The sequence below is a fragment of the Loa loa genome (assembly GCF_000183805.2).
Source record: "Loa loa unplaced genomic scaffold supercont3.67, whole genome shotgun sequence".
In the NCBI taxonomy this organism is placed as follows: Eukaryota; Metazoa; Nematoda; class Chromadorea; order Rhabditida; family Onchocercidae; genus Loa; species Loa loa.
Window position 1 is genome coordinate 72,078 of NW_018108247.1, and position 19,028 is coordinate 91,105.

Here is a 19,028-nt window from a genome sequence, read left to right on the forward strand (position 1 = left end):
AATAATAATAATAATTAATAATAATAATAATAATAATAATAACAATAATAATAATAATAATAATAATAATAATAATAATAATAATAATAGTAATAGTAATAATAGTAATGACCATTAAGAAAGAGGGAACAGAAATCATTTGATTGTATCCATTGATATTTGAAATAAACTGTTTTTGTTAAATTTTATTTTAATTGTTCCATTTTTTGTTTTGTAACTTCTCATGTATAGAAAATTTAAATGGAACTAAGAGTAAATTAATTGAATTAATGGTTTAAAATAGCTAAAACGTAACCAAATATCGGAAATATTAATGAGGGAATATATGATGCACACGTTTCTTCTATTTATCCAATTTAAACTTTCGATGGGTTAAAAAAATGGATGAATTTAATTTTTTGAATAAAAAAGCGAGTATGAATGAGATGTATTGAATAGATAAACAATTTCAGTCAGGATCAAACAGTCGGAAGGAAAAATGGACAGAAATAGGACGATGATGAATCATGGAGGCAGTAGGAATGATAACGGAGGTGTGCCAACTTCGAAAATCGATTCTGTGATAGTGATTTAACCAATTTTAAACATCAGTATTAGTTTCTACCCTGTCTATTTCTCTCTTTCTTGATACAGAAAGGAAGTGCGAGAAATCAGCACTCTTCTTACCCTTCTTCCGCTCCTTTTCCTCCGCTATCTCCTCATACTATTATCAAACATAAACTTGTTGAAAACCATGATCGTTGTTGAAAAAACCAGCGCAACAAAAAGGGACCATCGTTGAAAACCGATCAGACATAATATTTTCTGAACAGAACATAAATATAAGTGAAAGTCGGTATCGAGAAATAAAACTTCTATATGAAGAAATCGTGGGATCTTGTAGGAAAATTTATTCTCGCTTCCAGAACGTACTATCATTTGAAGGGTGCACTGCACAAAATGACTGAGTTCTGTAAGCTTCCCACAAGATTAGCTTTGTCTATTATTACTTCAAAACTAGAAAATGAATCGAGATAAGAAGGCTAACACCAAGGCGTACTCAGAAATCATTATTTCAATCATTTTTTGCCATTTGAGCTTCCAATTTTTCCACAAAACACGTAGAATTTTGCGCCTTCTAAAACGAAAAAAAAAATTAGTTAAATTAGGCAATTTAGAGAAGAAAGACCCATTAGTACCACGAAATCAACCCTACGAATCTGAATTTTTTGAGTACATCTATACATTTACGTGAAAAGTGGAATAGAGAAACGCAAATAAAATATTTGATTAACATGGACCAGAATGCAAAATACTTGGTTACCGCCGTTATAATTAATGGGGCAATCATCGAAAAAACAACAGCAGTGCAATGCAAAACTCAGAGCAGATGAAGGTTATGGAAGCAAATGCCAATAGTGCAACGCTTGCCGAAAACATGTGGCATAAATGGTATTCTAACGTACTCGGTTTTAAACAGCTCTTATTTGTAACAGAATGAAACACCGTGAAAACCGCCGTCGTTTACTGTGACTTCTATACCTGCATCTTTTTTCCTCCTTTAACCAGACGACAAATCTCTAATACTATGACACCAACAGGAAATATTTCCAGAAAAACAAAGGTTATGCTGAAGATATGTAATCCCATACAGACATATATCTGATACTTGCAAAGATAGGAATTACCGATTCCTCTTTATGAAAAATGAATATTATGATTAAAAGGAACCCCTCAGCTGCTGACGATGCTTACATGAAAGAAGTCAGTATTTATTTCACTCGAGGATAGAAGCATTCACATAGGCATTGCAAGATTAGTTCAGGTTTACTTTAGCTTCTTCTTGATACGCAAATCATTTGAATGTCCACATTTCTTTTTACGGCAGTTCGTTGCACGCGGTGGCAAACGAGCATAGCACTAGAAATACATTCATTTGAAACCTACAAGTTGCACAATTTTTGCTGAAATTAAGTTTAAAATGTTCAGAACACTCACAATCCAACATGTTTGATCAAATGCAAGAAATAACTACCGAAACAATTTCGATAATGACAAAGAAAATGAGGAGGGGGCCTCGGAATACGACCCAAAGACGAGGATCTAATTAAGACGAAAGGTAATGAAAAATATCATTTACATATTCAGAATCCAATTTCAAGATAGAAAGGAAAAGGAATTATCATCACTAATTATACTAATTTTTCTTTAATCCAAAAGAAGTTAATGGACAACTTCCTTTCAAACCACCGCAAAATTGTTGAATTGCTGATGGTTTAATTCCCCTTTCAACGACTTCCTTCAAGTTTTTGATTCGATTGAAACTTTACTGATACTCGAAAATGCAATACAAACATATGTTAGTATGTAACTTATAAAGCTGTAGAAATTGTAACTAAAAAACAGTCAAAAATCTTTTAAAAATAAGAAGTAACTTCGCAACAGTTTTACTAACCTTGCGGCAAATTTGCTTCTCACAGTTGTATTTCTGAGCAAGTTGACGAAGGGAAGGTTCAATGATACCACCACGAAGACGAAGGACCAGATGAAGTGTAGATTCCTTTTGGATATTATAGTCTGAGAGAGTACGCCCATCTTCCAACTGCTTACCTGAAATTTGAATTTATGTGACAGAAAGAAAAAAAAAATCATTTAACACTAGAAACCCTATGCCTTAATATGTGATTGTATTTTTTAATGCTTCAAATAATCACAAGAGCTTCGCTTGTGATTGTTCACAATTCACAATTGCTTAGCAACTATTGGAGGTTGCTTCTCTTCATCTCCTCCTTACTTTGCAAGAATTACACCTTTTAATTTCATATCAGAACTACATCGTTAGTTATTCCACATAGAATCATCACGGCTAAATCGATGTATTTTTGCTGGACAACAGAGTGGCCATAAACAAAATCAGTTCTTAGGTCCGCATTTCAACTCCTATGACAATACTGCAGTTAAAACATCTTGAAAATATCCTACGTGAAGTCAGTACCTGCAAAAATCAATCGCTGCTGATCTGGAGGTATGCCCTCTTTGTCCTGAATCTTAGCTTTTACATTCTCAATTGTATCCGAGGATTCGACCTCAAGTGTAATCGTCTTACCAGTTAATGTCTTGACGAAAATTTGCATAGTGAAATCTGGAAATTATAACTGTAGAATCCGTCCAAATTGGCTTAATACATGTAATGCTGATGTATACAAAGAGCGACTTATAAGACAAAAGAAGATATCACTTCAACAATTGGGATAACGCTCAATTTAAGTGATTCAAGTGACAGTAAGGGATTTGTAATGGTTTTCAAGCCAAAAACTTCTCTCGCCCCAATTTCCACTCGATTGCTGAGAATAGAATACAGCAGCACCACTAATACGACACTACAGTGCTCAACCACACCACTCCCTCTTTCGTAATCCCACAACCTAAATCTTATCCAGGTCCCGACCACGATTTGGCTGGTTCGAAATGGACCTATGTATGTTACTAAGCTGTCGGGGATTGGATGAAAATAGTGTTCCCGAGTCTTTCAACCAGAAGAAAATAATGATGAAGTAGAAATACTCGTTTACGGATGTATGCTATGAACGTAATTCAATTTTTCGTAAATAAGGGATGTCAATCAATCAAAGGATTGCAGTGTTTAAATCAACACATAAATTGATTAAGTTCAATGTACTTGTCAAAATCAATTTATTGAAATTTATCAAAACTCCATATTATTAATCAGATTATCACGAATGCATTATAAGATTAGTACGAATTATCATGAATGCAAAATGGAAATATAGTAGCATTCTGGTATCATTTATCTACACATATATCTTGTAACAAAGACTATTCCATTAAAATACTAGTCATTTTGCACGTTAAACTTTTATTTCGAATTTTTTTCTGTTAAATTAAATTGATCGAGGAAAAAAGTGAGCAGGTAATTGTATGATAAAGATGAATAGGTTGACAATTGCATATAGGCACAATAGATACGCGGATCCATGGTAAGGTAGAAGATGATGAAATACTGCTGACTGATGGAAAGGCAAAGTTACCAAGCATCGAACTTTATATGTAAACTGTGTGGGTTATGTGAGAAAGTGACTGCATGTTGAGGATGAACAGGTTGACAATTGGCGTGATGATCATCGTTGAAATATGGATATAAAGCTGCTATTACCAACCAATCAAAAAAACATATATAGTATCAAGTCAACCACTCAACATTTGTTTATTACAAGCCAACCGATCAATTAGTCATTCATTTGAAGAGAACTTCAAAAGCTAATGATTGTAAATACTGACAGCAATAATTTGAAATTTGACTCGCAACTGTTTTTTTCTGAAAATTATCCCAAATAATCTTTGATTTTTAAAGAAAATAGCACCACCTTTCATGAAGTTCTTTTTCTTCCTTTTTAAATCGAATTTTTGGGAAAACAACAATTGAATAAATGAAAGAAGTGAGTTGTGTTTTTTTCCGCAAATCTTAATTAGTATAGAACAAAGAGCAAGGAAAGAAAAAGAAAATAATCTTACCAAAAAGTTGGAGGATTTTCATTACGTTACAAAAGGCATTGAATCAGTTGTGACATAATGAGACTGTAAAATTCCCGAAACGTCAGTTATTTCATAGTATTTGGGGTAATTGTGATTGTCACTTAATTGTTTAACTGCCGTGATATTTGTAATTGTACTTGTTCAAACTAAGCAAGTTATATTCGATTATAATTATTTAATATGATAGGCAGAAATAAAATGTGTAATTTTGTTGTTGCTATACATCCAGCAAGCAAATTGCAATTTTTAGATTCAGTTAAATTTAAATTTCAGTTTTTATAAAAATTCGGAAATCTTTTTAAAAACAGTAAAAAGAAAGGACGAGAGAGAGAGGGAGAAAGAGAGAAAGGAAACGAACCTCTTCAAAGTTGTGCACAAATAAACCACCAAATAATCGTACGATAGGAAGGGTGAATTGTGGCGTAAATTCGAATGTTTCACTAGATGGTACATTAGTGGTTGCTGTGTAGGTGTAGGGATCAGAAAGTGAAGAGATTCCATCCAATCCACTTGTTGTATAGTCTGATTCTGTCCACTGTGGTGGAATAATTTTTGACTGAAATGAAAAGAAAAAAAATGTGTACAGCTTTTTTTAAAAAGGAACGGATAAAAAATTTGATATGATAAAAGAAGAATGGAAGAGAGGACGTATTTCTACTTCCATTCATTCATTTCATTACCAAAAATAGAAAGTAATTTCTTATCAGTTTCTTTTCTTTTGATTTTCTATGTATATTATACAGATAAGATTTATATTCTGTGCGACGCTCAAAAAGCCTTATTTTTTAAAAAGGAACGGATAAAAAATTTGATATGATAAAAGAAGAATGGAAGAGAGGACGTATTTCTACTTCCATTATATCATTTTTTTCTTTCAATTCTTTTGCGAAAGTGACGAAGTTGTTTAATATGTTTTGTTTTAATATAAACAATCAAACCAGAAAGGAAAAGGAAAAGGTTCATTTAATTTCCGATATGTGACATTTTGTAAATGTATCACATTGATCAATTATTATTTCAGGTTTGAATGATACAACTGTTATGAATGATTCAGTATAAAGGGAACCTGAGGTGGTGATCCAGCTGGCAATGTCGGTGGAAGAGCGGTAGTCGCGGCAGAAGTTGAAGCACTTAGCATTGAACCGAAAATTTCGCTACTAACTGGAGGCTCGGTTGAAGGGGTTATTGGTTGAGGTGCTACCGATGTTTGGTCCGATTTTTCATGACCCAAAGGTTGCTGAGAAGTAGACAACATTGGAGATGTTCCGAGTGTTGGATAAGCTGGTGGATAAAATCTGGGTGATGCACCAGGTCCAAGTACACTCTGAGGTGGTGAATACAATCCATACGGTGCACCAGTTCCGAGTAGAGTCTGAGGTCGTGGAAGATATCCCAATGATGTACTAGTTCCGAGTGCTGCTTGAGAAAATGGATAAATTGCGGGTGGCGTACTAATTCCAGTTGCAACCAGAGACGGTGGATAAAATCTAGGTACTGCACTAAAACCAGGTGGTGGACAGAACCCATGTGGCATAAATCCGGGTGACATACCATTTCCTGGTGTTGCCTGAAGCGGTAAATAAAATCCAGGTGGTGCACCAGTTCCGGATGCTGCTTGAGGCGGAAGATAGAAACCGGGTGGTATCCCTCCAAATCCTGGACTAAATCCAGGCAATGGAAAAACAGCTCGAGGAAAATCACGAATATTTGGAGAAGGAGATCGTCCAAGTAAAACTGGAGAAATAGCTGGATATACAGATCTGGTTGAATCATCCGCCTTTCCATGTTCCATTAATGCCTGATGTCTTCCAGATGATAAGTAGGTTCCTCCTTCCTGTGGTAATTCTTCGAGTGAACCGGCTAACAGTGCTGCTTGCTGGTAAAGATTATGGTCACCATCTCGAACTCGTCGCGGAATTCTATTCAATAGTTGACTTCCCTGCAACGGTGCCATCATTTCGCGTGATATTTGTCTAGGATTTGGTTTTCCAAAAACTGGTGACTTTTGGGTTCGTTGAGAATCGACTCGTGATGAGATTTCCAATCGTTGTCGCCTAGACTTGCGATTATTCGAACGATTTCGGGATGAATTATCTTTTGCACCTCTCTCTGGAGCAACACTTCGTCCGATAGTATTCTGAAATTGCAACGACAGATTTGTTATTGCATCCCTTAGTGATATTGGAGCTGCTGAAACTGATTCTTTTGCATTAACTGTTCGTTTTTTCGATCTATGAGGATCAATGAATACAACTTCACACAAGGGTCTTCCCCCGGTCCGCGATATTTTAGGCTGTCCACATTGTTTATTGCTTGTTTCGTCTCGATGTTCACCTTCACGACTTGGTTGTTGTTTAGGTGTTTGCGACATAATTCATTCACACCTACAGGAAAATCCTATAAATTATCGAAGGAAGAGTTATAGAAAAATACATGATCGAAGTAGTTCTAGTAACACCATTAAATAACCGTATTTTCCCGCCATACTACTGTACCATACCGTGCCACTCCACAATATTTGTTCGTTATAATTCTGATGTGTTACCAATATGGTACCATTACTGTATCGATGTGCAGTAATGGTATCATTCGGTGTGAAAAATTGATATGTCCGAATTTATTGCTAATGCATAGTTGTACTTATATTTTGATCATAGTGATATACATAAATGCTCCTCCATTCATTGAAAGGAAAGAAAGAAGAAATTTATAATCAAAAACAAAGATATGAGAAGAAAATTGAGAAGGGAAATGAAATTACTGATTAAAAAAAGTATTCAAATATAACCATTCATATTTTGTGATAAGAAAAGTAATTAGATACTAATGAATTGATATATCTGAAAATAATATATATCGAAGTACTTAAAAATATAGAAAAAAGATAAAAAGGAAGTGGTATTGATCTAGTAAGGGCTAAATTGATCAGAATCTAAGTTCTTATATACACAAGCAGTTACTACTAACAGATATTGTCAAACTAATAGTAATCAGTTGTAATGCCCATATCATATATGATACATCATGCAGACCTCAAACCTTCCCAAGGATCCAGCAAGAACAAAATGTATTCAACCGCACCAAAACGAATAATTAATAAAAAGACAACCAGCCAGTAATTGTGAATCATTTTTATCATAGATTTTCTAACTCTAATATGCAAATATAAGTCGTTTTTCCTTTTTTTTATTCTTCATACATTTATAAATATGATATGCATTTCTCGTGTAGCAATCAGACTTATCAGTTCAATCCTTTTTCTGAATTTCAAAAATTTAGCATCAAATTTTTGCTCTTTGCAATTTATTCGAAAATTAGCTTTCTCTTTTTCTGAGAACAACTATATGAGCCGACTGTTCAAACGACTTGATTACAAACAAAATAAATGGAAGAACTGTTCCGAGTTGTTACCAACCAATTTATAAATCTAAATTAAGATCCGTAGTTAAAAATTAAGGATTAAAAGATTTTAAGGTTTTTAATGCTTGAATAGATTATGGAGTGTGGCATAGATTTGTGCATTTCAATCGGGAAAGACGTAATGAATATTGATAATCGTATTAGTTGTTAACTGGAATTAAATCTTTTTACGATGGAATTCGATCTATACATAAAAATTTTCAGTATTTCATCCGAATTTAAAATTTTAGATAAAATTCGCTCTAAGGAACAGTAGATTCAATGGGTACTATCATCACAAAAAATTTTAAACATTCGATGGATCCTACTCCGTCATCAGAAGACATGACATCTATAGTGTAGTGAAAGCCTCAATGATCTTGACTATCTGTGCTTCAAAGTTCTTTTTTTTTTCTTTTTTATTGTGGAATAAAAAAAAAAACGAACAAATGAAGAATAAGCAAAACAGCAAACAAGAATGATTGAATCCATGAAAAGTAAAACATGCTCAATGCAACTGAGATAAAATAATCCACACATCTCAAGGCAAATTAATCTAATCAGCCGAATAAAGCATGAAATGCTCCAAACAGAAAAATAAAAGAAAAAAAGACCCTGAATATCATACTTTAAACCCTGATAGGCATTCTTGATAATATGCAAATAAAAAAGTCACTGTCACGCTACGGCTAGGTCTTGAACCTAACATTTTCAGAAAATACCTAATTACCAGCTAAATCACAATAAACTAAAACTAAATCATTAAGCAAATCAAGCATAAATTTACTGAAAATGCCGACGTAATTCAAAGTGAAGATCTCTTACCGCACAGTATTAAAAATTATAAACAATATTTCACGAAGTTTCATATTGGAAATGGAACAAAAATTGTGCATTGGGACAAAAGTCGGCTTTAATATTGATAGAAGAAGGAGACTCTAGGCATCTTGCTGATTCTGGAAGAAAATGAACACCTTGTCGATGCGAAATAGACCAGTTTGGTCGCTTGCCTATTTCAGGTTCGTTCAAAAGTCCACTAGTTAATCGAAAATCATCGTGCAGCCAATCCATCCAGAAAATGATAGCATTTGTGCCAATCCTGGAAAACGCTAAATTCTCCGAAGGAAAAAATGCATTTTCAAACTTCAAAATCTATGTTCACAATTACAGCACTTAATACAATAATCATTGAACACTTACATGGAAGGAGCAATTTTAGTCTTAAAGGATGCATGAGTGGGAGGTTCATTGAAATCGAATCGAGCAAGTATAACTGGCTCTCCAGTTATGATGGATGGATATTCCCAAAGAGGATGAGGTTCAACCATTGCATCGACAGCACTTCGAGCCTTGATAATTACATTATCAAAGGGTGACAAATCGAAACCTTCCACGATACCGAATGGAGCTGCTATTTTCCATAATTCATCGAATTTGACTGGCATTGCATACATTATGCCTCCCTACAAAACACTATCAAGATAAGAAAGTTTTTTTCCGAAATCTTTGCAAACCCCAATAATTCCAACTTTGCCAGACAAAAATGAGCTTCATTTACGGTATTCTTGCAGTTGATTGAATAAAAACCACACAAACCCCTGGCGACAGTGGAAGATATCTGGATTCGAAGGATGGTAGTAGTTTATGTACCGTAAACCAAAAGCATAGATTATCCCATGGAAGAAAAGAGAACAAATAGAACGGTTCTGATACAACAACATCAACCTAAATTCGTTTTCACTAAAACTGAATTCGGAAAAAGAAAAGTAAAATCAGTAACTTCGAATAATTATTCAATCTTTAAATTTTGCGTTACAACTACCGTCGCAATGTTTAATATCTAGAGACAATCTGTCGTAAAATTTACTTCATCACAAGGAACAGCAGTATAATCATCATAAATACGAATATTCTGTATGCGATTTTCTTCGATGTAAGCCGAAATGACTTCCATAAAATGGTCATTTGGTTCAACAATTTGGACTGTTTTTGCATATTTTGCAAGCAATAAACTCATAAGCGAACCATCATCAATGATAGCTACTGATTTTCCTGTAAAATTCTGCAAAGAAATTATATAGATTATTCGAAAAAATATCGTCGGACAATCACGTCAGCAATACGATCATGATATGAGCAGATACGAAAACAAATGAGCTAAATTAAAAATAAAATAATTATTTGCTAAAATACTCAAATACTTGGAGTAGAATGAAGCACTGATCATAATTTTAAAAAATCAGATGGAAAAGAAATTCCAAATAATAGTTCAAGTAGATAGTAATCTATTTGTTCAAGTATGACTTAGCTCTTCATCATACATACTTTTTTTAATTTAAGACAAATATAAGTTCTTCGAATCATATTCTTCATTGACACTTATTCTGCATACTACCTTTTAAGTTTCGGTATTTTTTTCGGTACCTAACAAACCGAAATACAAATTGCGAAATAATGCCATCAGAAATGTAATACTTCTTAACAATAACCTTAAACTATTTACAGCTTAAACTCGATAAATTTTAAAAAAGAAATACATAAAAAGTCAATACGCTATCGTTTTCTTAAAAAGAAATACAAGCAAAAAAGAAGATAAACATTGTAAAGAAATTATTTCAATAAAGCTTCGCAAGCAGCACTACACTGAAACACGTTTCACAGAAAATGTAATTAACGGAATTAAAAGAAGAAAATTTAAGAAAATACAATTTGAGAAAATATAATATTACCTTTTCCAAGAAATGATCAAAGGCAACATCCTCATCAATTTCATTTAAGCGATGAATTGCATTTCGTGAGCAAGCAACATGTGTTTTACATCGACAAAAATTAGGCTCAGAGGCATCAAATCTAAGAAAAATTATCGCATTCATTAAAATTTAAATATAAAAGCCACTTTTTAATTGAATGAAAATCTTCAGCTATGAAAATTCAGAAAAACATACTCATTCTGAGGTACAGCAAACCAGAAAGAGAATTCGTCATGACAACAGTGAAGCGCAACTGTTTCGTTTTTTCGAACCTGAATACTCTGAGCAAGATAATAAACACCTTGCACCCAATGATCTCGCCATTTTGCTCCACTGTTCCACCATTTTGGTGCTGTGCTTAATATATTCTGTCCTAGAAAATAATTTGTTTCACAAATGGAAGATAAAAAAAAAGTATTGCAGAACAGTGGCCTATTTTGCTGGTTCTTTAAACGAAATACATAATGAGTTCTAAATCGAAAAAAGGACAACCAATACTTCCATAAATTTCATAGATTTACCAGTGCCATCCATATCAAGTTCCCACCACATCAAAATTGCTTCAAATGTACCGTCTGATTGAGCATCAAATGTTCTGACAACTGTTTCATTATAATTAATAGAATAACCATCTTCGAAATTAAAACTGCAAATCAATAAATGAGTTTTTATATTACGGAATATTCGATTCAAACAAATAATATTTTGACTTTCTGAGCTAAGACATGATTTTCAGTGGTATAATCATTCGTTTCTTATATCCTACAAAACATCGCAATAGAAAAAGAAGTTTAGTGCTATAACTGTCAAAAGAAGTGAACACTGTTCTTAGAAATTAGAAATGTAAAGAAAAACACTGGAAAACTACGAAACAACCTAAAAGCTACAAACGGTTCAGCAAGCACGCAAATTTCCTCCTCTGGCACTTCCGAAACGTGGATATCGTGTATAGCTCCTGCACCGGGACAGCGTTTGCTGATTTCTGGAACTTTGAAGTGCCGAGAGGGAAGCTGATGAAAACGCATAAGAAAATCACTTTGTACAGGAACTAGCAAGACTCGTGCTGATGATGGGACTACTCTACAACCAGGCTGAAAGTAATCCCTTTTCCTTAAAAAAAAAGTTCAAAATTAAAAGTTAAAATGTGATTTTCCAGTTTTCATGGAAGTTGAAGATCAGATTAGCAGGGAGAACAATGCACTGTTCGTCCGGTTGGACTGATAACTGTCAATCCGGAAAACTTTGTAAACAGACCTTAACCAATTTTTGATGCGCTTCCTTGAAAGTTCGTAACGCACCCTCACCAATTAATTCAGTGTCAAATACTTCAGCAACAATTACATCGCCTTTTTCAATGGTACTAACTACAAAAAGAGAAGTCTTCCAATGCACATGAATCAAAATGATGAAATTTCAAAAGAAAAAGAAAAATTCTGCTGACTTTCTTCATCCGTCAACTCGGTTGATCGTGATGCAATTAAGCGTATTTGTTTTTCATAACCATTTTTTCGGATAATCTCCTCCGCGCATTTTGCCATTGGTTCCAGCATTTCTAGAGCTGTCACACTATCAGCGCCGGCTCTCATGGCCATCATTGACAATAAACCCGTACCAGCACCAATGTCTAGGACATGCACTCTCTCGTTCTTTTTTTTAAGCTAAAAAATCCAATTTCGTAATGTCACAGAAATATATAACACCTATAAAGCCGAAGCTACCTTAAAATTCTAAAATTATTAATAAACCATTCTAGAAGTTTAATGGAGGTGATATGGAAGCATGAATACCGTTATTTCAGTTGCTCTTCAGACACAGGACCAAAAAAAGGAGCGAATATGTAATGAATCAGAGATAAAAGAAAGATTTTCCATAATTAGATTCTCTTCCAAAAGCTCGGACTATAGAAGAATCAGAAATAGTAATAAAACGCAAATACAGCGAACAAAATAAAGACATGCTGTTTACTCAAACATACCTGGCTAATTACTGATTTTAGTCCAAGTTCATATCTCTGGTTTCTTTCAAAATCATGAATCATATCTCCAAATCCACTACGAGCAATCTCTTGGGCCACATCATAATCCTCTTCCGCAACTTTCCACGTCCGTTGTCCAGTGATCGGGTCGACCGTTTCCAAAAACATCTGAATTTAAGATAAAAGAAATCAGGAACGCGACTGCAAGAGCGAAAAAAAAATGAAAAGGAAAGAAAAACTGGTTTGGCTTATTAGCCTTTGAAGAAAAAAGGATCAGCGATTAAATACAAAGAAAATAGGAATGTCCGTCCTAATATCGTCATACACATATCCTGATGTCTAAAATGAAATTAAACGCTAAAAATCAAATATATTTCTCAAAGTTTTTCCTTTTTTTCACCTGATTTCTTCTAACACATAAAAACCACCGTATTTCATTGTGCAGCGTATATGAAGAAATTTTTATTGAATTTTTAAATACTTCATTTATTCTCAAAATCTCGTTTCTTCAACTTGTTCATCTCCTAACACTTCAGCCATAACGAAATACTATCTGGGTAGTTTGAAAAAAGGAATACAGACTTAGCTCTGTATTTTGTTTTTATTACCTTAGCTTTGTGCTTTCTTCGTAAACAATTTTGAATCCAGATATGTAAACTCTGGAGGCGTGAAGATAAAATCCTTGGGAATGCTCGACTTATGGTTGAAATTATTTTTACGATTAGTGCGTCTAATTGATAATTCTGAAAGTTTCGCTAATGAATAAATGCAATCTAATAGATAGTTCAGTGTACTTCTATGTAAATATATAAAGTTAAAACGTACTCAATGCCTGTTTAATCCATCCAGAAGCACTTAAACGATAAACTTATATGGCTGAACATATACACCAATATCTAAGAATTTTGCGCTGATATGTAAAGATATATGTTCATTACTGAATAAGAGGTTTGTTTAAAAATTCGAAGTCCGGAAAATTCACCGAGAATATAAATCGGTCCCTGAAATAAAAAATAACAGTCAGGAAAGATCTTTTATTACACAAAACGCTAAACAAAACAATTATGAAATTGCAAGCTTCAAGAAAAAATAACATATAAATGGAAACAATGGCGAAATCAATGTGTTTTAAATGGTCTGAAATTTAAAAAATTCTGAGTTTCAAATTATCGAAAACGACTAGTCTTGACACAGAGGCCATTAAGAGGATGGCACATATGCATATGGAAGATGCCGAAGCTGACATGGTAATAAGTAACTAAGATTAGATGGGTAACATGACAGGCTCGGATAGAACAATATCGCATAAAAAATGTACAGAAACTTCAGTAACTCGATAATCTTTACAGAAATAATCAAGAGAGTTATTTCAGCAATACTGCTTTATTGCTTTATTTTTCACTTCCTCATAGGAAAAAAAACAGCAGGATATGCAGGTATTTCTCAAGTAGGTTAGTAATAAAAGAGGATGGAAAATCATCGTGCAAACTTAATATCCGCAAGTGCAGAGGCAACTCTTTCAACATCCTTATTTTCTGATTGTCCATCTCGTATGGCATCAATCGATATGCTCCCATCATTTTGTACAATTGTTTTCGACGCTGCACTATCCCTCAAAGAACATCTCCGTTCCTCACCTTGTTTTTCCTTGTCAACCTTTTCGCAAACATTTTATGATTACACCAGTCCATTTTTTGGCAGTCCGGATGACAATAATATATGTTCTGAAATACAGCAATACAAAAATAAAACCGATTTTTTTACTGAATTTCACTTGATTTAAATAGGTTTTAAAACTACTATAAAGACAAGTAGAAAGTCCTCCCGAGCACGTGAAAGTTAACGGCTTGATGTTTAGACCAAATGCCACTAATCAGTATTTAATTGATAAGATGAATTTAAGAAAGAAATCACCTTACAGCACCGTTTGGTGGAAATAATAGCACCACAACTTGCACAAAAATGAGACGTTTCTACCATTCTTTGTCCAGAAAAGATTGACATTATCAAGTAGAATGCATCTGGCAAATTACCCTAAATAACCATTCTAATATATTTAAATCAAGATTTCTTAAAATGCAAATTCGAATTAAAGAAACTGCACTAAAATTAACTTACAAATTCAACAGCTGCAAGATTTTTGACGAGTGCCTGAAAAAGTAAGCACTGGTGATATGGAAATGCCTGAACAGCATTCCTTAAGTAGCGTTCCAAATTTGGTCGTATCCGACAAGTTTGTTCCATTTTCAACAATTGCTTCACATAATTTCTGATTATTGTTGACGCTTTGTGCTCTTCCTTTTCCAAAACTGTTTCCACAAATTTGCATGTATCTCGTACGGTATATAAAATTAACCACAGCTTCAATGACATGACCTATGATTGAAAAAAGAAAAACATTAAAATGCATATAAACATTTAAGAAAATAACAGCCGAATATGCAAATACCAATCGCATTTTGAATAATCCAGAACTCTATCATTCCTGCCCTACATATGGTACGCATCGATATTATTCTACATATGAATAAAGCTTTTCCTTTATTCAGGAGAAATATTTCGAGAAAGCCATGGCAAAATTCGAATTACGCATACCTCATTAGATTCTTTACACCGTAACTGCCTCTCAAAAATCCTATCCAAAACATAACAAAATTTCTGACGATGTTGCCATATTACTTGATAATGATCACGCAGGAAAAGCATGACCTGAACGAGTAACCCTTCTATTAATTGGTAAACGGCATTTACATTGTAGCAATACAAAAGGGTGTATTTCGGAAATCATTAGGAATGACCTCTTACATTTGCGGAAAAATCATCAGTGACGATTATAGTATATTACAGAGAAACAAATGAATTACAACCAACTAATTGTCACTCTTCCAAAAGGAAACAACTTTTTAGAAACAATTTAATGAAAATAAAACATTTAATAAAATAAAGTGTTTAGTGTTTTTTGTTATAACTTACCCAAACAGGATGTATTATATGAGTTTTGATCAAGTCATGTAATGCATGGGAAAAATCTTTCGAATAAATTTCATCGCTGTTATCCCCATTAGGATGTAATAACTTTTCGATTTCATCCAAAGCTATATAGTTGTTGATAATACTAACACATTCGTGCTGCCCTGCATAATATCAACCATTTAGTTGTAATATTCTTTTCATCAAGGAGAATGAGTTTGGCACACATTTTTGTCACATCAAGAAGTAATGGTCCAGCACATATCAAGAAAAAATAACAATACATTAGAAGATTTTACAATGCTTTGCTTTGAAAATAACCAGCAGAAATTGCCAAAAATCAAAAATTGGAAAATTTTTAAGTACCTGAAATTTCATTCAAAGTTACCCAGATAAAACACTACATTTATTTACTTCGTACACTAAAACTTCTGACCCCTCAAAAGTTCTTTCGCAAAGTTTTTCAATCTTTTTACTGAGACCTAAGACAAATGCTCCACAACTACCTAGTACGTTGGATTATGCCGCATTTCCACATCGCAGACTTCTTTTTATTATTTGTGTTTGTGTTTTTACTTGTTTATGATTTTTATTATTTTGTATTTTATGTAAATACAAAATAAACAAACTAACCAACAAAGGCTGCCATTTCCGCGGCTGTTTTGCCAATTTCATTTGTAGAATAAACATGTGCACCATAGTCTAATAACAACTGACATATACCTGTAAGACAGGCGCTCATCATATTATATTCTAAGCAATTAAATAATTTTTGCAACCAAACAAATAAATATAACGACATCTCAGATAAACAAATAACAAGCGAACTTTTATCCGATTAACAAAGAGTAATTGAATAATGCCACACACTTTTCTTATAGATCGAACACAAAAGCACAACCAAATTATAACAGTTCAAGGTAAAACTGAAAACTTTCTCTTCTTTTTTTCCATTTATGTTGCATAAACCAAATAAAAAAGGAAAAAAAAGAACTTTGATGTCCAGCAATCGCCGCGAACATAAGAGATTTATAACCACAGTCATGAGTACTCTTATTTGGATCAACACCATTTGCTAACAAGAACCGAACCACGTCGTCAAGACCTGACCAACTCGCTTGATCCAGAAGTGACATACCAGTCTGGAAAAATACGTCGTTACAGTTTCGACAAATAAAACTGAAAATAGAATGCGTATTTTCATATAATGCAAAGTGATAGTCCACATTATTCTAATTGCACAAAACCTTGACATGGAAAAGATGTATACCATTGCAAAAGTATACTACTCTAAGACTCTCAGTTATACCAGTTCTAACTTTTGTATCTTAAAAATATAACCCTCCATTTATTTTTCATACACCATCAAATACATACACGAATTCTATATAAACGGTTATAACCGTTAATAATTAAGTTCAAAGATTGAGCAAACCTTATCGGTGCAATTAAGCGGAACACGCATACTCTTTAGAATTTGCAGCACTTCCTTTGCATTCTCTAAATGGAAAAGAGAATTTCAAATTCCAGTTATCTATTTGAATTTCGACTGCATAGACCTGATATTTTGATTTGTCAGGACATTCAATACGTTTCTGGATTCAATGCTTTCCATGCCTCAAGGTCTTCCTCAGAGGTTGACGATGTCAATCATTTATACTATGTGAGCTGTAGTTAGGACACTGGTATTCATTATTCTAAAGCTCCAAAAACATGATAAGGGTTTAATTACATGTTATATACAAAATTTGCAACAAAAGGACAGATGAAACGAATAATAACAGAACGAGATGAATTGAAACATTACTTTCTTTGATCAGATCGAATATCTTTTCAGCATCTTCTTCCGCACCATATTTCAGGATTGTTGTTGCTGCTTTCAAGTTATTCATTCGGAAATGCTGCAATAAGAGAAAAAAAAACTCAACACTTCAAAATTCATCTTCAGAACGTCAATTTTACGACAGGATAAAATTAGGGATATTGAGCCTAACAATTATCTGATCTTTTATATATAAAGAAGTTATGAGATTTTCTACATAAAATAAAGCAATTATGAGTTAACAGTTATCATTTTTTGTTAACGTGTATGTGAATGGACAATTAATTTTAGATGAGATTTTATACGACAGAAACAAAAGTAAATGGCAACTAACTTTTAACCATAGTTTCCTTACCTAAAGCTACTAGCATTCATAATTTTTTGGCAAAATACCAGTGCAATTTCATGACCTCTCCTATTCCATCATAACCTGAGGACTCTAATAAACTTTTAAATAGTACCCGAAAGTATGAAAATATCAGTATCTATTATTCAGAAATATCATGCAACATCTTGTCACAGAAACAATCAGAACTAAACTAAAATCAATGAAAAACAAATAGCACCCATCAACGAATATGGTTAGTTTGCCATACCATCCAAGAAGCATCTTTAAAATGAAGAGCTGTTGTTGCTAAGGTAACGAACAAAAATCAATTTCTGTTAAATACTCGACCCTTTTTTTAAACATAAGCAAGGCTGCTTCATGCAGAAAACTTCACATGTCTGTACCTTAATCTCAATCAATCAATACACTGGCTTATCCCAGAACTATCATAAAATTGGATACGCAACAATAAAATTTTAATTTAATTTCAAGTTATTTTTATATTTTTCTTTTGAAGTGTGAAGTAGTCTTGGACACTATGAAATGACCAGAGCTTCCGAATAATTCTCCTCAAGCTTAGTTTCCCTTGGTATCACTTCGACTTGATTTAAAATTTTATCTGTTTCAAAGTTTTATGTCAAAGAAGGATTATATTATCATATCTGTTTTCCTTTGGTACATACGGAGGTGAAATGTTGGACAAATTTTATGCAAAGAAAAAATAAAAATTGAATTTTCAACAGAGTATTTTACCAATTATATGTAGCTTCGTTCATTTATACAATGACTGGGTAAACAGCAATCAGCATTTAGACCGAAACTTGAAAAAAAGGAATATATGCATAAGCTTGGCTGTTCTTGTCGTATAATTGATCATTCAGGTATAATATTTCTGGTATTACACATTTATCCTTTGTCTTCTTTCCAAATCCATTTCTTCCAAACTAATAATCTGCAAATACTGTATGATGATATAGAGATGTGATAAATAATTTCATAATTATAACATTAAAAGTAAAGAAAATACAGTAAAGAAGGAATGATAAACGTTATGATGTACAGAGAAAAGGAAAAAAGTAAAACTGAAAAGTAAGATTACATTATAAATATTTGGAATTGATTTGAATAAGCTATTGCTTAGTAGGAAAAAGCAATTAATTGATAACTTCGTAGTAGAAAGATGTATTAGAAAGTTCTACCAATTATATATATATATATATATATATATATATATATATATATATATATATA

General features: G+C 33.2%; 3 protein-coding genes across 3 annotated transcripts; all 3 read right to left on the reverse strand.

Moving 5' to 3' along the window:
• Nucleotides 1-1,679: 1,679 nt before the first annotated feature.
• On the reverse strand, nt 1,680-3,423 carry LOAG_17371 (ubiquitin-60S ribosomal protein L40). Its single transcript, XM_020450033.1, has 3 exons — nt 2,975-3,423; nt 2,435-2,589; nt 1,680-1,899 (listed from the first exon to the last, which is right to left on the reverse strand). The coding sequence occupies exons 1-3, from the start codon at nt 3,111-3,113 to the stop codon at nt 1,807-1,809; spliced, it is 387 nt and encodes a 128-aa protein (XP_020306345.1). The 5' UTR covers nt 3,114-3,423; the 3' UTR covers nt 1,680-1,806.
• Nucleotides 3,424-5,548: 2,125 nt separating this feature from the next.
• Nucleotides 5,549-6,904, reverse strand: LOAG_17372 (extensin; the record flags this gene model as incomplete). The annotated part of the gene is made up of 1 exon (XM_020450034.1): nt 5,549-6,904. One exon carries the CDS (start codon nt 6,902-6,904, stop codon nt 5,573-5,575), a length of 1,332 nt encoding a protein of 443 aa, XP_020306346.1. The 3' UTR covers nt 5,549-5,572.
• Nucleotides 6,905-8,546: 1,642 nt separating this feature from the next.
• LOAG_17373 (arginine N-methyltransferase 7) lies at nt 8,547-17,519 on the reverse strand (the record flags this gene model as incomplete). Its single annotated transcript, XM_020450035.1, has 22 exons — nt 8,547-9,031; nt 9,133-9,395; nt 9,529-9,657; nt 9,800-9,994; nt 10,662-10,782; nt 10,878-11,055; nt 11,204-11,328; nt 11,559-11,773; nt 11,937-12,046; nt 12,124-12,340; nt 12,658-12,825; nt 13,266-13,400; nt 13,640-13,658; nt 14,147-14,313; nt 14,572-14,691; nt 14,776-15,033; nt 15,253-15,366; nt 15,631-15,791; nt 16,261-16,350; nt 16,622-16,769; nt 17,063-17,127; nt 17,435-17,519. The coding sequence occupies 22 exons, from the start codon at nt 17,517-17,519 to the stop codon at nt 8,788-8,790; spliced, it is 3,327 nt and encodes a 1,108-aa protein (XP_020306347.1). The 3' UTR covers nt 8,547-8,787.
• Nucleotides 17,520-19,028: the final 1,509 nt, after the last annotated feature.